At 35.4% G+C, this 14,955-nt stretch overlaps 1 protein-coding gene across 13 annotated transcripts in view; it reads left to right on the top strand.

Annotated features, from left to right (window-relative positions):
• SUPT3H (SPT3 homolog, SAGA and STAGA complex component) overlaps positions 1 to 14,955 on the top strand; it is a 427,459-nt gene that overhangs the window by 272,233 nt on the left and 140,271 nt on the right. For all 13 annotated transcript variants that reach the window (XM_057554399.1, XM_057554401.1, XM_057554403.1 and 10 more), the window contains 3 exons: positions 1,112 to 1,198; positions 4,208 to 4,298; positions 9,532 to 9,671. In XM_057554399.1, coding sequence (XP_057410382.1) covers positions 1,112 to 1,198; positions 4,208 to 4,298; positions 9,532 to 9,671 — 318 coding nt within the window. The remainder of the gene's footprint in view (positions 1 to 1,111; positions 1,199 to 4,207; positions 4,299 to 9,531; positions 9,672 to 14,955) is intronic.

Raw genomic sequence — 14,955 nt, 5'->3', positions numbered from 1 at the left:
TAGCAAAATCTCTTGACCATTCAGAATTTCTTTAGTACAAATGCTCTATTTGATTTCTTATACTTGTTAAGATAACAGTGTGTCATTTTTTAAAGATTAGTTCTTAGGAATATGTGTTAGATTTATTCCTTTCAAAGAAAGATGCATTCAGGAACAGCTTTTATATGTAAATATTTTTATAATATTGGATAGAGTTGGTTTGGTGCAATCACCATGGTTTGATCAAATTTGGAAGAAGTTACAGGCACATTTTTGTAGTGTTTTCTCCAGCATCTTTATTTTTTTCAGCTGGATGTATTTTATGTTCCTTCTAACTAATCAAAATAAGAAACTGATTTTGCCTGTGCCAAAAAATAGAACTATCATTTTTCACATTCTTTTATTTTCCAGGTCATTTTCAAGTAAGATTGTGTTTCTAGGACTTCTGAATCCCAGAAAACTCTCAACTTTGTAGATATAAGCGCCCAGATGAACATTTCAGGGGGAATCTAACTTTTCATGCAGTATGTTTTGTGTTGTGCATTCCAGATACAGTTAACTTTTTGTGTGTATATGATTAGTGTGGAAAGAAATTAATGCAGTCCAGTATTATGATTTATGGACTGAATCCTTTGCCCACTGAAGACTTGCCAAAACTAAAACTATTTTTTTTCCTTTGGATATTAGAAACAGCTACTGTTTTTGTTGATCTTTTAAAGTTCTGAATGGGCCTATTTCAAATCATACCAGCATGGGAGCTCAGATTAATAATATACTTATTCAACTAGTGATACTGAGCGAAACCATTGCTCACATGGATATGAGGATAAAATTTCATAAAATTATTTTCAGGTGCATTAATGCATTTCTGGAAGCTGCATATGATTTTTCTTTTGCATGAAAGAAGTCAAGGATTTCTCTTTATTGTATCAGTTACAGGTGGGCGTATAAGTTAATTTAATTGCATTTTTGTATACCTTAAAACATAAGACATTTTGCTTTTAAAAGCAGTACTGTGATTGCTGGATTATTCCCAAAGGTTTTTAACTCTTAGAATGTTTATCTCTCTTGAGACATCATGACTGTAGTATATTTAATTTAGATTATTGAGAAAAATGTCCTTTGTTGTTAGTTACAGCAAGCTGCTGAAGTTTCTCAGCTTCGGGGAGCAAGGGTAATCTCTGCTGAAGATCTTCTGTTCTTGATACGCAAAGATAAGGTAATATAAAATAATTTCATCGTATTGAAATGCCAAGCTTGGTGATTAATTACACTTATGTAAGGAAGCTACCCTTGTTTTCTAGCTTTCACATTGGAATCATAACCGTTGAACTGATATTTGAGTCCTCATAGTTTGCACAACTAAATGGTTTACTACAAAAGAATTTATTTTTTATTTTTACATGGACAAGGGCACTTATGTAAAAGTATGCTGACAACTAATTCTCACTTATCCTTGAATATATATTTAGACATTTTCATTGCTACATAATGTTCACTAGATATTGACCAGGTGCTTTGTTCTGGTAACTGGGATATAACTAAGTGGCATATTTATTTTTCTTCTAATTTTATACAGGCTTTCATAGAATAGTTTTTTCACTTGGAATACAAACTTTTTTCTGTGACACTGGTTAAAAGGAAAAAAGCAAATCAATCAAGATGAATATTGTATAAGATAAATATATACCATAATACTAGGTTTTTTAATAGTTAAAGATCTATCTTTCTTACTCTTTGAACTCTGGCATTAAAATATTTATGCTGGTATTTACATGTATAATTTTGTCATAACTATCTTCCAAGAGTAGCTAGTTTGAAAATATTTTGTGACATTTTGCATGTTTTTAATAAAATTTTCATCTAAAAGTTACATGTGGAAAAACGAACTGAATAACCACAGCATGTTATGGTAGACTCTAACCCAAGTGAGCACGCAGTGCTTAGTTCCTAATGTTCCATCTTTCATTTCTCCATTGTTTTCCCCTGGCATTTTAATTACATTTACCCATTTTTGTATGTTTGTGGCTCTGGTTTTTATCAGAAGGCATCCCATCTGACCTTCTGGATATCCTGGTTAACATCCTTTCTGTGATACCCAGTTACTTTATATCTGTGAAACCTTTCCTTCTGACTGACTGAAGATTGACTAAACTTGGATGACTAAACTTCTCTTCCTTCTGCAGTGGGATTCAGAGATCTACAAACTGCACCTTGACCAGTCTACCATTAAATTTTATAAATTTTTAGTTCATTAACTCTTATACGGTATGAGGACTATAAAGAGAAAAGAAATGTCTTCACTATCAAGAAGCTATAATCTGGTTTAGGAAATCTGTATGATTTAGTTGGAGAAGCATTTTGAGACTCACAGCATTTTAAGGTTGTGTGATTAGATTGGAGAGGCTGTAGGATTTGTTGAAGTGGAGGTTTCTGCCTAGGGTGAGACGCATGCAGCTATATGCAGCTATATGTAGAATGGAACTAACCAGGATGCAGGCTCAGTAATCAAGGCAAACTGTGATTAGTATGATGGCTCTGAAAGCGGATGGGAAGGAAGAATTCAGAGAGATGGTGAAGAGTAAGAATGTTGAGGATTTAGTGATTTCATTAGGAAGACGGAGAAGTAGGCACCATATAGCTGTGGTGCTGTGAGGAAAGAGCCTGAAGGTGCCGTTGGCAGGAGCAGGGACCTTGAGCCAAGATCCTTTACGAAGGCAGCCGGAGGGCAGTGGAGTTCGCATCAGTACTTTACAGAATATGTCCAGTCAGTTTTTCTTTTTCATCGACAGAGGTAAACAAGCCAGCACAAAAAATAGTCCACATTGACACTTTTTCCTGCCTTTCAGGGAAGTCAGAGTTTTAAATCCTATGGAAACTTCAGGAATACACACTGATTGTCAAAACCCTTCTATTGTCTAGAAGGACTGTTAATCAGAACCTTTTTAGCAACCAAGAGCCTAGCTGTAATATGATAGTTGCCAGTATTCTCATCTTTCTGCTCAAAATAATAATTTTATTTATATGCTGGTATGTTCCAAACAGAATTTAAAGTAGTTTACATGACTGTAATATAAGACAAAATAAAATCTAAAGAACTGAATTTTCAGGAATCAGAGGAAAGAGAACAAAAGGATAGCAAAAACCTATATACAGGTATATGTTTTTTCTCTTAATAATTCTGGTTTATATTCAAGCAGAAGTCATTGACTGCCTACTATGTTTTACATACTGCACTAGGCAGCTTCACTTATTTTCTCATTTATTCCTCACAATAATCCTCTAAGGTAAGTACTTTACTTACTTTGTAAATAAGGAAACTGGGGTTCAGAAGTCATGTTCTACTTCTGGTCCTGCTGTAAGCTCCAGTTGTGAGACTATCTTTAACCTCGGTTTCCCTATATATATAAAGGAGATGATTATATTTGTCTGTATCTCAGGGCTATTGAAAATTTCAAATAGAATGCATGTAAAAGAGCTTTGTAAAATACAATTTATTTCAGCTGTCATTAGGAATCTTAAACATGAAGACCAGGAACCAGTAATAATCCATTCTAAGTTTAAGTATACAACAGATGACAAAGTATTATCAGTTACTTTTAAAGTTAAACAGTATTATAGTCTTCTAATAAACCTAAAGAAAGCCATCATTAAGACTCAACTATCATTCATCAGCTTTGAGTTTCATAAAAATATGTTTCTCAGATTACAGAATGTTTTCCAGAAATATAAAACGTAAACCAACTCTTCTAAATAAAAGCTTCTCAGAGAATAAAAAAACAATAAAAAGGAGAGTGCTTGGCTTTTTAAAGCAGTTGTTACAAACTCCTTGTCTAGCTGTTTGTAAATCATTTTAAAAAATAAAATTTGGTTCTGAATGTGTACAGAATTCCATAAAGTCAGTATTTTCAGCATAGTGTGGAGAGTTTATCACAATCTTCAGAAGGAATTTAACCAAAAAAACCAAAAAAAACAAAAATCATTGTGATTCTGGAGTATCTGGATACTTGCAAATGAAAAGTGCTTTTAAAAATGCTAGTGTTGTAGCTTTTATGTTTAATTTGATGACTAAATTTTGTATTCACAGTACTATGCTGAGAATTGCTATACCCCCCCTGCAGTGATCCTGGGGTACACGTTATTAAATTTAGTTATCATAATAGTCTTTAATCAGTAAAGCGAATGTATGTGTAAGGTTTTTTATTTACTTATTTCATATTTTTAATAGAAAAAACTTAGAAGACTGCTAAAATACATGTTTTTCCGAGACTACAAATCAAAGATTGTCAAAGGCATCGATGAGGATGATCTTCTGGAAGGTAACTTAAAGCACTAAACGAAAACCAATATAACACATGTATGCTGATGACACATTTATACAATGTCAATGTAGATATTCCCATCACAGTAGAATATATGTACTTCTGTTAAATAATGTAGTTTAGAAACTGTCCAAATATTTATATAGTTGGCAGTTAAATCTTGTATTTTCCAATTATGTGACTTCAGAGTAATCTGGTATTTTAATTCTTTTTTTAATAAAATGACCTGCTTTACACCAGAATATCATGAAACTAAGAAAATTGTGTTGATTTAAAACATAATTGATTTTAGCAAGCATAATTTTTCTGTCCTGAATGGAGGGAGCTAGAACTATTATATCTTTGAAATTGGCATGTATGGTTTTTCGTTAATTTATTATAGAAAGTATCTGATATGTTTTATAATGTAAAGTCACCTCATTTTAATGTGTTATTTCTGTGCTGTTTGAAATCTAACAAAAAGTCTGACACAGAGTGGGAAATTTTCCTTAGCTGATTTTCCAACTCAATTCCCCATTTTAGGATATTTAAAGAAAATATTTATGTTGCAAAATCAAACAGTGATAAGCTGAAAATGTGTAATTATTAAATAATACTTATTAATCAAAATAAATATGTTGTATTTTTAAAGTAATTCATCTATTTTGTATTGAATATAGTCACTGCATAGTAGTATCCTTTGCTAGTAGACACACTGATAAAGTAGCTAAACAAACTCTACTGTATTCAGAAGAATTCCAGAAAATTGCTCAAAACCAACTGAAGAGTTAACTAAATTTGAAAGAGAACCAGTTACTTTCATTGATCCTCAGTAAGTCAGCAAGTGTAATGACGATGCCAAAAAAAATTCTGATCAAATGTCTAATCAGTGTTGTCTATTTAATATTCCTGCAGTTCTCATAGAATTTAACTCCAAATGAATTTAAATGCTTCCCTTTATGGAGAGCATAAAGAATACAGACTTGGAGCAAAACAGACCTAAATTCCTATTAATCCCAGTTCTCTGCTTTCTTTCTATGTGTCCTTGAGGGTCAGTTTTCTCATTTGTAAGTCATAAATTATACTACTGACCATGAGAGTTCAACATAATGTATGAAAAGCACCTGATACATTCCCGCCACTGAATGAATAAGTGATAGCTGTTAATACTATGCTTCGAATACCAAGAAGCTCAGAGTAGTGAGACTAGTATTCAGTTTTACTAACACTGTCATATCAGTTTGATGCCCTCTCCTCCTTATTATTTCCAGCCTCTCCTCTTTATCATTTAAATTTTCTAATCTTGTGTGTCTCATATAAAGTTTTAAAATACAGTTGACCCTTGAACAACGCAGAGGTTAAGGGTGCCAACTGTCTGTACAGTCAGATCTGCCTATAACTTTTTAAAAATATTTATTTATTTATTTATTTTATTTATGGCTGTGTTGGGTCTTCGTCTCTGTGCGAGGGCTTTCTCTAGTTGCGGCAAGTGGGGGCCACTCTTCATCGCGGTGCGCGGGCCTCTCACTATCGTGGCCTCTCTTGTTGCGGAGCACAAGCTCCAGACGCGCAGGCTCAGTAATTGTGGCTCACGGGCCTAGTTGCTCCGCGGCATGTGGGATCTTCCCAGACCAGGGCTCGAACCCGTGTCCCCTGCATTGGCAGGCAGATTCTCAACCACTGCGCCACCAGGGAAGCCCCCAGATCTGCCTATAACTTTACAGTTGGCCCTCCATGTATGCGGTTCCATGTCCCCAGATTCAACCAACCTCATAGAGTCACGTAGTACTGTACGTATTTAATGAAAAAATTCATGTGTAAGTGGATACACACGGTTCAAACCTGTGTTCTTCAAGGGTTCACTGTAGTTGATATAATTTGTAAGATAAAATACTCAGGTAAAATACATCTTAATACTGAGATGGGAGTTCTAGAGTGGCCTTGTGAGGAACATGGTAGACTCTTTTCCCAGTGAAACACATTTAACTGGTGAACATTTTAAAAAATAATAGTTTAAAATCTTTAGAAATTGTCCTAAGGGCAGACAGCAAATGGAGAAACATATTCAAAAAATCTACTAAATCTAATTAGGAACAGTGAAAGTCTGTTGTGTTTGAGCCACAAAATACTCCCCTCATTTCTCTCCTCCCCTCCTACCCTGCTGCCCCAGATCAAAATGATAGAAGCTTTACTCTGGGCAAATGTGTCCAAGAACCATGGGCACCTGCTTCTCTACCTCCCAATCTAGGGTGACAGGTTCAGCCCAAGAGAGGCAGGAGATCAGCATCTCTCATCTCCTTCATCTCTGTGTTGCAGAACCTCTGTGCTAGGCAAGCACAGCTAAAAGGACTGGACCTTCCTCTCATCTTCTAGTCATAGGGAAGCTCTACCCCAGATGGACCCTGCTTGCCGCATCCTGGCTTGCTCACAGGGAATAAGCTTCACACCAGAAGAGACAAGCCTTGAAGACAAGGGGCTACCATCTCTGTCCAGATCCTCACTCTTAGATCCAGGAGAGTCTTTCAGGGAGAAGCTGCTTGCTATTCCCAACCCCAGCTCTAGTACTGAAGTACAAAGATTCAGCCTGTAAGAGAGAGCCAGCCCTTAATAACAGAGAGCTCTGCAGCTCTCCCTGTAGGGAGTGACTATTTGGAAAAGAACATTTGAAGTTCATGGCTAAGGGTGTTTTAAAACAATGGAGATCCTGGTGGTGAACAATTAAGGGGAAGCTGGTCACTCTGTGATACTAGTAACAACAAACAAAACAGTGCACCGGCTAAAAGTTTAACAAAGGAAAGAGATAGCTAAAAAGAGTCTTCCTGGGGTCAGAGCAAAACTTAAAGGCTGGCCAACCTTGACTCTGCAGAGTGACCTGAAATTATTTAGATTAATCTGTGGAGCAATTTATGCCCAAGAGTATTATCAAAACAATAGAACTGTCAGCCAGCAGTTAGTGGAAAATAACAGCTGTGTATGATACCAATAGAGTCACATCAGCCAGAAACTTAGTGGAGAGATCAGGAAAAGTGACAGGTAAAGAGAACTTGACTAAAACCACAGTCATCCCTGGTGATTGAGGAGACTGTTCACATGCTCAAGGCTGTACCCTCTGAGGAGCAACATCCAAGGCTGCACACCGAGAGGGAAAGAGACTTTACTGAATTAGCCCAGCCAAGTCACTAAGCAAATAAACAACCAAACAAGCAAACAATAACAACAAGCCCCAGGAAGGAGAGGGAATAATTATCTAGAGTTGCTCCAATATATTACCTAAAATGTCCATTTTCAACAACAACAACAAAATACTAGACGTTCAAAGAAACAGATATGTATGATCCATGAAAACAGGAAGAATAAGCAGACAACACAAACTGCCTTTGAGGGGGTCCAGATGTTAGGCTTAGCAGACAAAAACTTTAAATAGCTATTATAAATGGTGTTCAGAGAACTAAAAGAAACCATGTGTAAATAACAAAAGGAAGGTATGGTTACTGTGTCTCACAAAATAGAGAATATCAATTAAGAGATAGAAATTATAGAAACAAGTGGAAATTCTGGGGTTGAAAAGTACAATGACTGACATGAAAAATTCAGTAGAGGGACTCAATAGTAACTTTGAACTAACAGAAGGAAGAATCAGTGAACTTGAAGACAGATTGTTAAAGATTATACAGTCTAAAGAACAAATAGAAAAAAGAATGAAGAAAAATTAATAGTGCTTCAGAAAAATATGAGACACCATTAAGTGAGCCAGCATATGCAATGGGACTACAAAAGGGAAGGAAAGAAAAAAAGGAGCAGAAAAAATATTCAAAGAAATAACGATGGAAAACTTCTCAACTTTGGTGAAAATTATTAATCACATCCAAACAGCTCAGCAAGCTCCAAGTAGGATAAACATATAACGATCCACACTCAGACACATTCTAGTAGAAATGCTGAAAGACAAAGGCAAAAAGAAAATCGTGAAAGATGAGAAAATCACCTCATCAAATAGAGTGGAACCTCAACAATATTAACAGCCGACCTCTCATTAACAATGCAGGTCAGATAGCAGTGGGATGACATATTCCAAGTGCTGAAAAGAAAAACTGTCAACAACAAATATGTCAAGAAACATGTTCAGCAAAACTGTGTTTCAAAAATGAAGGCAAAATAAAGATATTCTCAGATACACAAAAACTGGAGAATTTTTTTGCTAGCAGACCCATATAAAAAATACTAAAGGAAGTTATTCTGGCTGAAAGCAAGTTGTACCAGACAACAATTTGAATCCACACCTACACACACCACACACACACACACACACACACACACACACACACACACAACAAAGAGTGTCTATAAAGATAATTATGTAGGTAAATATAAGAGAATATAATTGTGTTATTTATTTTCCTTTCTTCTCTTAATAGATTTAAAAGCAATTGTATAAAACAAGATATATAATTGTAATATTGGGTCTATAATATATAGATGTATAATATATTTGATAGTAGCAACATGAGTGAGGTGGGTGGTAACAAAGCTGTATTGGAGTAGGGAGTGACAGGTTTTTTTTTTTTCACCCTGAGATGTTTGGGTTGTCTTTATTTGGTATAGGAGCACGTAATTTGTCACATTAAAAAATAATCTAGCTCTTCCTCACTAATTCACACTGATACTTTTGTGTATTAAACTGTATTAATTACCTTTTGCAATATTACATTCCTTCCTGACTTTTTGCAGTAACTTTCTCAGTTATGTTTTGCTTTTAAATAAGTACGGTAGTTTTATCTCTTATGAGAAAAAGAGTAAGATCTCATCCCATAGGTTTCAAATATATTGCCACAGTAGTGTACCTAGTATTTTCTTCTTTTAATTTCATGTCTCAATCCTGATGTTTTTTTATTTATGTCTTTGTTTTTATTTATTTTCTTAATTAGGCTTGCTGTAGCAGGATTCTTTTTCCAAATCTGAGAGCCTTTCCTTTTTCTTTTTTTTGTAAGGAACTTTATTCAATCCATTCACACTTATTGTGCTAATTGATCATTTGGTTTTATTCTCTCAATCTTATTCATGACATAAATAGATGATTTAATTCTGCATGACATATGCTTTTGTTTTGGATGCAAGGATTCTCCTTACGAAGATTATTTTGAGAGAATTCCAGTTCTGAATTTTATATGCAGTATTCAATACATATGATGATTGGGGCTGATGTAAACCTATTTAAGAACATTTCTTTTTTCCTTCCCGTATCTTCATGAAGACAAATTGAGTGGCAGTAATAATGCGAACAAAAGACAAAAAATCGCTCAAGACTTTCTCAACTCTATAGACCAAACAGGAGAACTCTTGGCAATGTTTGAAGATGATGAAATTGATGAAGTTAAACAAGAAAGAATGGAGGTATAGTACATGCTTCCCTTTTTAGGGTAATAGAATAACTGCAGTGCATATACTATTTGGTTCTATTCTTATGTTCTTTAAATGTGGTCTGAAATGTCCAAATCAGTGGTTTCATGTCTGAAGGCAGCATTGTACAGTGGAGTAACCCTGGAAAGGATGTCAAACTCTGCCTTCATAGCTGACTTTGGGAAACAACTTCAGTTTTCTGTTTCTTTGTTTCCTCCTTTGAATATGAGTAGGTTTCCCTAAACTTCCTTCTGGATCTTACTTTTACTGATATTATTTTATTCCGTAAAAGCTAGTTTATAATTAAATATTTACTTAGTTTTTGTACCAAACCATCCAGTTATCTTTGTGGACAAAGGTAATCCTTACTGCTTTTGTGTTGGCATATAGTGTGAAGAGCTATTTTTCCAGCTGTAGTTGCAGCCTCTGGTTGGACTCACCAGATAAGGTAGGATCCAGGGCAATTCCATGCTTTATATCACTGTAAAACACAGTTAGTGACATGTGTTTGGATTCCCTGGGTGTGTTTTAACAATGAATATGAAAATTGTATGCCTTCTATTTACCCTAGCTTTCTATTCATAAAATGGTTTCCTTAAATACTTGTGGAAAAATAAAAGTAATGATTGATTTCATCTGAGTGCCTTCCAAAATATAAGGCATTATTCTTATCATTCTTATTCTTATAATACTTTTACATGTAAAAAAACAAATCTCCATTTTTCCCCTTCTCTTTAAATTGGTCAAGAGAGGTAATTCCAGAGCTCCGAAAGATCGTGCTAAGTGCTGACTTTATCATAGTCTCTGTGCATGCTAAAAATATAATTATTTCATGTTAAATTTTGGAGGAAGTCCAATAGACATATATGCTTTATAAAACTTAACCACCTTCTTTAAAGAATTAGTATGCTTAGATCATGAACTGTGATCTAAAGGCAATGTTCTTCTTAGGTATCAATTACCTTAGAAATGTGTGGTTATCTTGGTTTGAGGCAACTGCAAATGATTTTAGTTCGCCTTGGGCCAAAAACATGCTAAGTTGTCCAACGCAGATGATAAACATGTATTTCTGATGTCATTATGGCCTAAACAGGATATGATTGTTTCGTGGCATGGTTTCACTTATGATGCATTACACAGAGAGCAAATATTGTTTATGCTTTATTTTTTAAACATTTTTATATTATACAAATGGGCATTAAGAAAAATTTATTAAGGAAGGACTCTACAGAAAACATTAGTAAAATTGAACAAGTAGCTTTTCAGTTTTGAAGGGAAGATCTCTGTCAACCAAGCCTGTTGCCCGGAAGGGCATTTCACAGTCAAGGAGAAGAGAAGAAATGGAGCGTGTTGTAACACTGAGCTCATAATAGCAAGCTACTGTAGGCCTGGAGGAGTGATGAGCCAGTAAGGTACAAGTTCAAGTGAATAAAATATTTGGAAGTGCAGGATAGAAAAAGCTTGGGAGCTTATGTGGTTTATATTTCTCTCCCCTGTAGTTATATTGTATATTACATAGTGGTAACCAGGATAATAAAATATCAGTAGTTGATAAAAATAGTTACAAGAAAGTCAGCTTCACCTATACAATAAAAATTAGATTGGCAGTTTCTCTAAGCTTTGTATCATAACTAAGATCTCTAACCAAGATAACAAAGAGTAGTTTTGAGATTCTGTTCATCCAAATAATAGAGTTTAAACTGGATAAAAAAATGCTGAACTTGTAGACATAACTATAGACAGTAAAAAGTGGAACCGTTAAGAGCATAGGCCTTGCCTGCTTCTAATTTGACAGGTTATAGTTTCAAGCGTAAACCACAACTGTGGCAGTCCATATGAAACCACTTTGGACTCACAGACTGCAATCCCTTGCTTTTAAAGTGCAGTAGAATAATCAGTCCTGGCATCACTCAGTGATTTAATTTTCCTCTAAGCATCACTTACAGTTGTAGAAACTTTGTTTACTACCTTCTCCCCTAGAATGTATGAAAGTGGTATGGACCTACCAACAAAGCTTGTTATTGGTTTTTTTTTCTTTTTTTTTCATTTAAATGTAGTTCAGAAGACAAAAAAAATTTATAGACACAAGCTCACTTGGGACCCTAGATTTTTCTCAAAATATTGAGCAGGCATATGAAAAACTGAGTTCTTTCCCATTGTTTTCAGCTGATTTCTTTGTGTGCCTGGCTTTGTGTTTTACTCATAATTTACTTCATTAAGTATTATGTGATTTGAAATATAAAAAATGTCTGAATTTTTATATCCATTTCTACTTGCTAGTCCATTATCATATTAACTAATGCTTGCCCCATTTATTTTTCTCCAGCACCAAATTTTTAACACTTTGGTGTGTGTGTAGTAGAGATCTGTGATCCATGACCTCTGAAGACCCTTCTAAATTATCAAATAAAGATTAAATAATGTTCAGAATTGCTTCAGTGTATTTGAGGGACTGGGAAAGAGAAGCAGGGAAATGTTAAGCATAATACATACAAATACTCACAACTCCCCTCCAACCACCCCTCAGACCCCCTAAACCCACCCCAGAATGACCCACATGTGTTTGGCTGTTGATCCTGTTTCTTACATTCTAAGTTTTTGAGATTTAATCAACTAAATGTGACTGTGTCAACCAAAGGCCAAGGAAGGGTCACTAAAGCCTGCAGATAGCTTTGTGTTTTCTTACCAGAAGACCTGTGGTCACTCACAGAAGAGCTTGCCTAAAACCCCACTGCTCTACTGTGAAGGAACTTGGAGAAGCTCAAGTTTGTCATTAATCAAGTAAAATATCTGGTCTACTGAACCTGCTAGGTTTTGTGAAGAAGATGTAAATAAGGAATGCCTAAAAAATTGGGTGAACTCTCTACCTTCTGACTAACCCTCAAACTGGTAAAATAAACAGGAGAACAAAGATTAGAGCTCACCAAAGAGCAGCCTTTAAACAGCTTAGGGGCTGAAAATCCCAAGTGACTGTTTATCTTGTGTTTTTAAGTTAGAGGCCTAATCCTGGAATCTGGAGAAAAAGCAGAATGGAATACATAAAATGTAAGGCAGTTTAAAAATTGTTTAATTGACTGAAAGTTGAGTAAGATCCCAGGTGGTCATCTGAATTTAACCTGAAGTGACTAGTCATAGATTTTTTTTTAATATACCCCTTTTTAATTAATTAATTAATTAATTAATTAATTAATTAATTAATTATTTTGGCTGTTTGGGTCTTCGTTTTTGTGCGAGGGCTTTCTCTAGTTGCAGCGAGCGGGGGCCACCCCTCATCGCGGTGTGCGGGCCTCCCACTATCGCGGCCTCTCTTGTTGCGGAGCACAGGCTCCAGACGCGCAGGCTCAGTAGTTGTGGCTCACGGGCCCAGCTGCTCCGTGGCATGTGGGATCCTCCCAGACCAGGGCTCAAACCCGTGTCCCCCGCATTGGCAGGCAGACTCTCAACCACTGCGCCACCAGGGAAGCCCTAGTCATAGATTTTTTAAATACAAAGTTTCTCATGAAGGTTGAATGATCACAGAAATCAGGTATACCATTCAGTTATGCTCCAAGTGTAATACGCTTATGATCCCTGGGGGTTTTGAGTCCCAGTGTTATAGTTTTTGGAGCTAAGTAGACTGGAAACCTCGGTGAGAGAGGTGGATGACTATAGAAGTTCTCCATCTTCTCCTGTTTATGAAATGTGATAGTTCAACCCTTCCCCTTTTCTATCTGTCATGGATTTTTTAGTTATAAAGGAAAGTAAAATAAAATGCCTTCAAGACTGAGTTCAAATATAATATCTTAGATAAGATTTATCCTAAAAAGGCTAATCCCAATAAGATAAATGTTTACAAATACCAAAAAAATTGAAAAGATTGAGTTAAAAAACTGAAACCCAGAACAAAGTTTAAAATATACATATATATGGGATTAAGAAATGCAGAATTTATATACTAAAGAGATATAGTTTATATACATATATACATTCATGATATATATAAATATGCATATATATTTACACACATGCATATACTATGCCTACATGTGTGTATGTATGTATCTTCCAAAACCCCTCCCACCCACAGCAGCTGATAGGATTACATGCCCTGATTGGCTTAGCCTAAGTCATATGCTCCATCTCCAAAGAGGGTGCAGTTAACCTCTATAAAAGCATGGATCCCTGAAGCTTTAGGAAGAAGGAATGGATGCTGGAAAGGCAGCCACGAAGGTTCTTAAGTGTAAAGGCCCTCTACGTTATGTGTAAGAATTGAGAGTGGTGCATCACAATCTTGACTCTCTGCTCAGATCTCTGGGAAGTTTTCCCAAGAGACAGCGTGTTAGAATGAGTGGAAATCATTTTCTTTGGATTCAGGCAAACCATCCATCCATCCTTTCACTCTTTAATTCATTCAGCATTTATTTGAGCTTCTTTTGTCAATCAGTCGCTATTTCTAGGTCCTGAGCTTATGACTATGAAAAAGACAAAATATGGTTTCTGCCCTCACAATCCTTTAGTAGTAACTGGCAAATCAAAAGGTAACTAAGTACTCTGGTGAGGGGAATACAAGCCCCATAAATGGTCGCCATTTTTATTATTATTACCATATTTGATCTTGAATTTTGAACCCTCTAGGTGGATTATTGGTTGTGTGATGGAGCCATGTATATTCTATTTCAGTTGCTATTTTATTTGAAACGTTGTTTATCCTGAAGTAAAGCACATTACATCTTCAAGAAATTTTTTATTATTAACTTCAGACAGGTCCATAGAATTAACTTCAGTGTGGTTTGCTGAAGAGGACACAGAACAGAAAAATTAGAAGTAGACTCCATTTTAAAACATGAAATAGTGTAATATGTCAGGATTAGTTTCTGAAAGAGATTCAAGAGAACACATCAGTATGTCTTTTTTATTCTTTTGAAAGTAACTTCTGTTCAGATCATTTAAAAATACTCTATGAAATCATTCTTCACGGAATATTAATAGAAATACCACCCAAAACCTTTGGTAATTCTAGCTACACAGAGCAGAATTAATGTAATTTAGTATATGTTTTTCTGGCCTAGAAACTGCAGAACAGGGAGTATTACGTGGCTTTAGGAGAACCCAAAGTTTGGTGTAATGTGTAGCTCTGAAACTGATTTCCAACTCTATCAAACTACTTTTTATCCACACCTTCTGATTATGTAATGGTAGAGATCTGTCTATTCATTGCCATAAAACATCTGGAGAAGACATTTTTCAATTAATGACATGAAAAGTAAGTTACAGATCTTATAAAAATAGAACATTCCCT

This window comes from Balaenoptera acutorostrata, chromosome 10, assembly GCF_949987535.1.
Source record: "Balaenoptera acutorostrata chromosome 10, mBalAcu1.1, whole genome shotgun sequence".
Taxonomy (NCBI): Eukaryota; Metazoa; Chordata; class Mammalia; order Artiodactyla; family Balaenopteridae; genus Balaenoptera; species Balaenoptera acutorostrata.
This window is presented reverse-complemented; position numbering and strand designations above follow the sequence as displayed.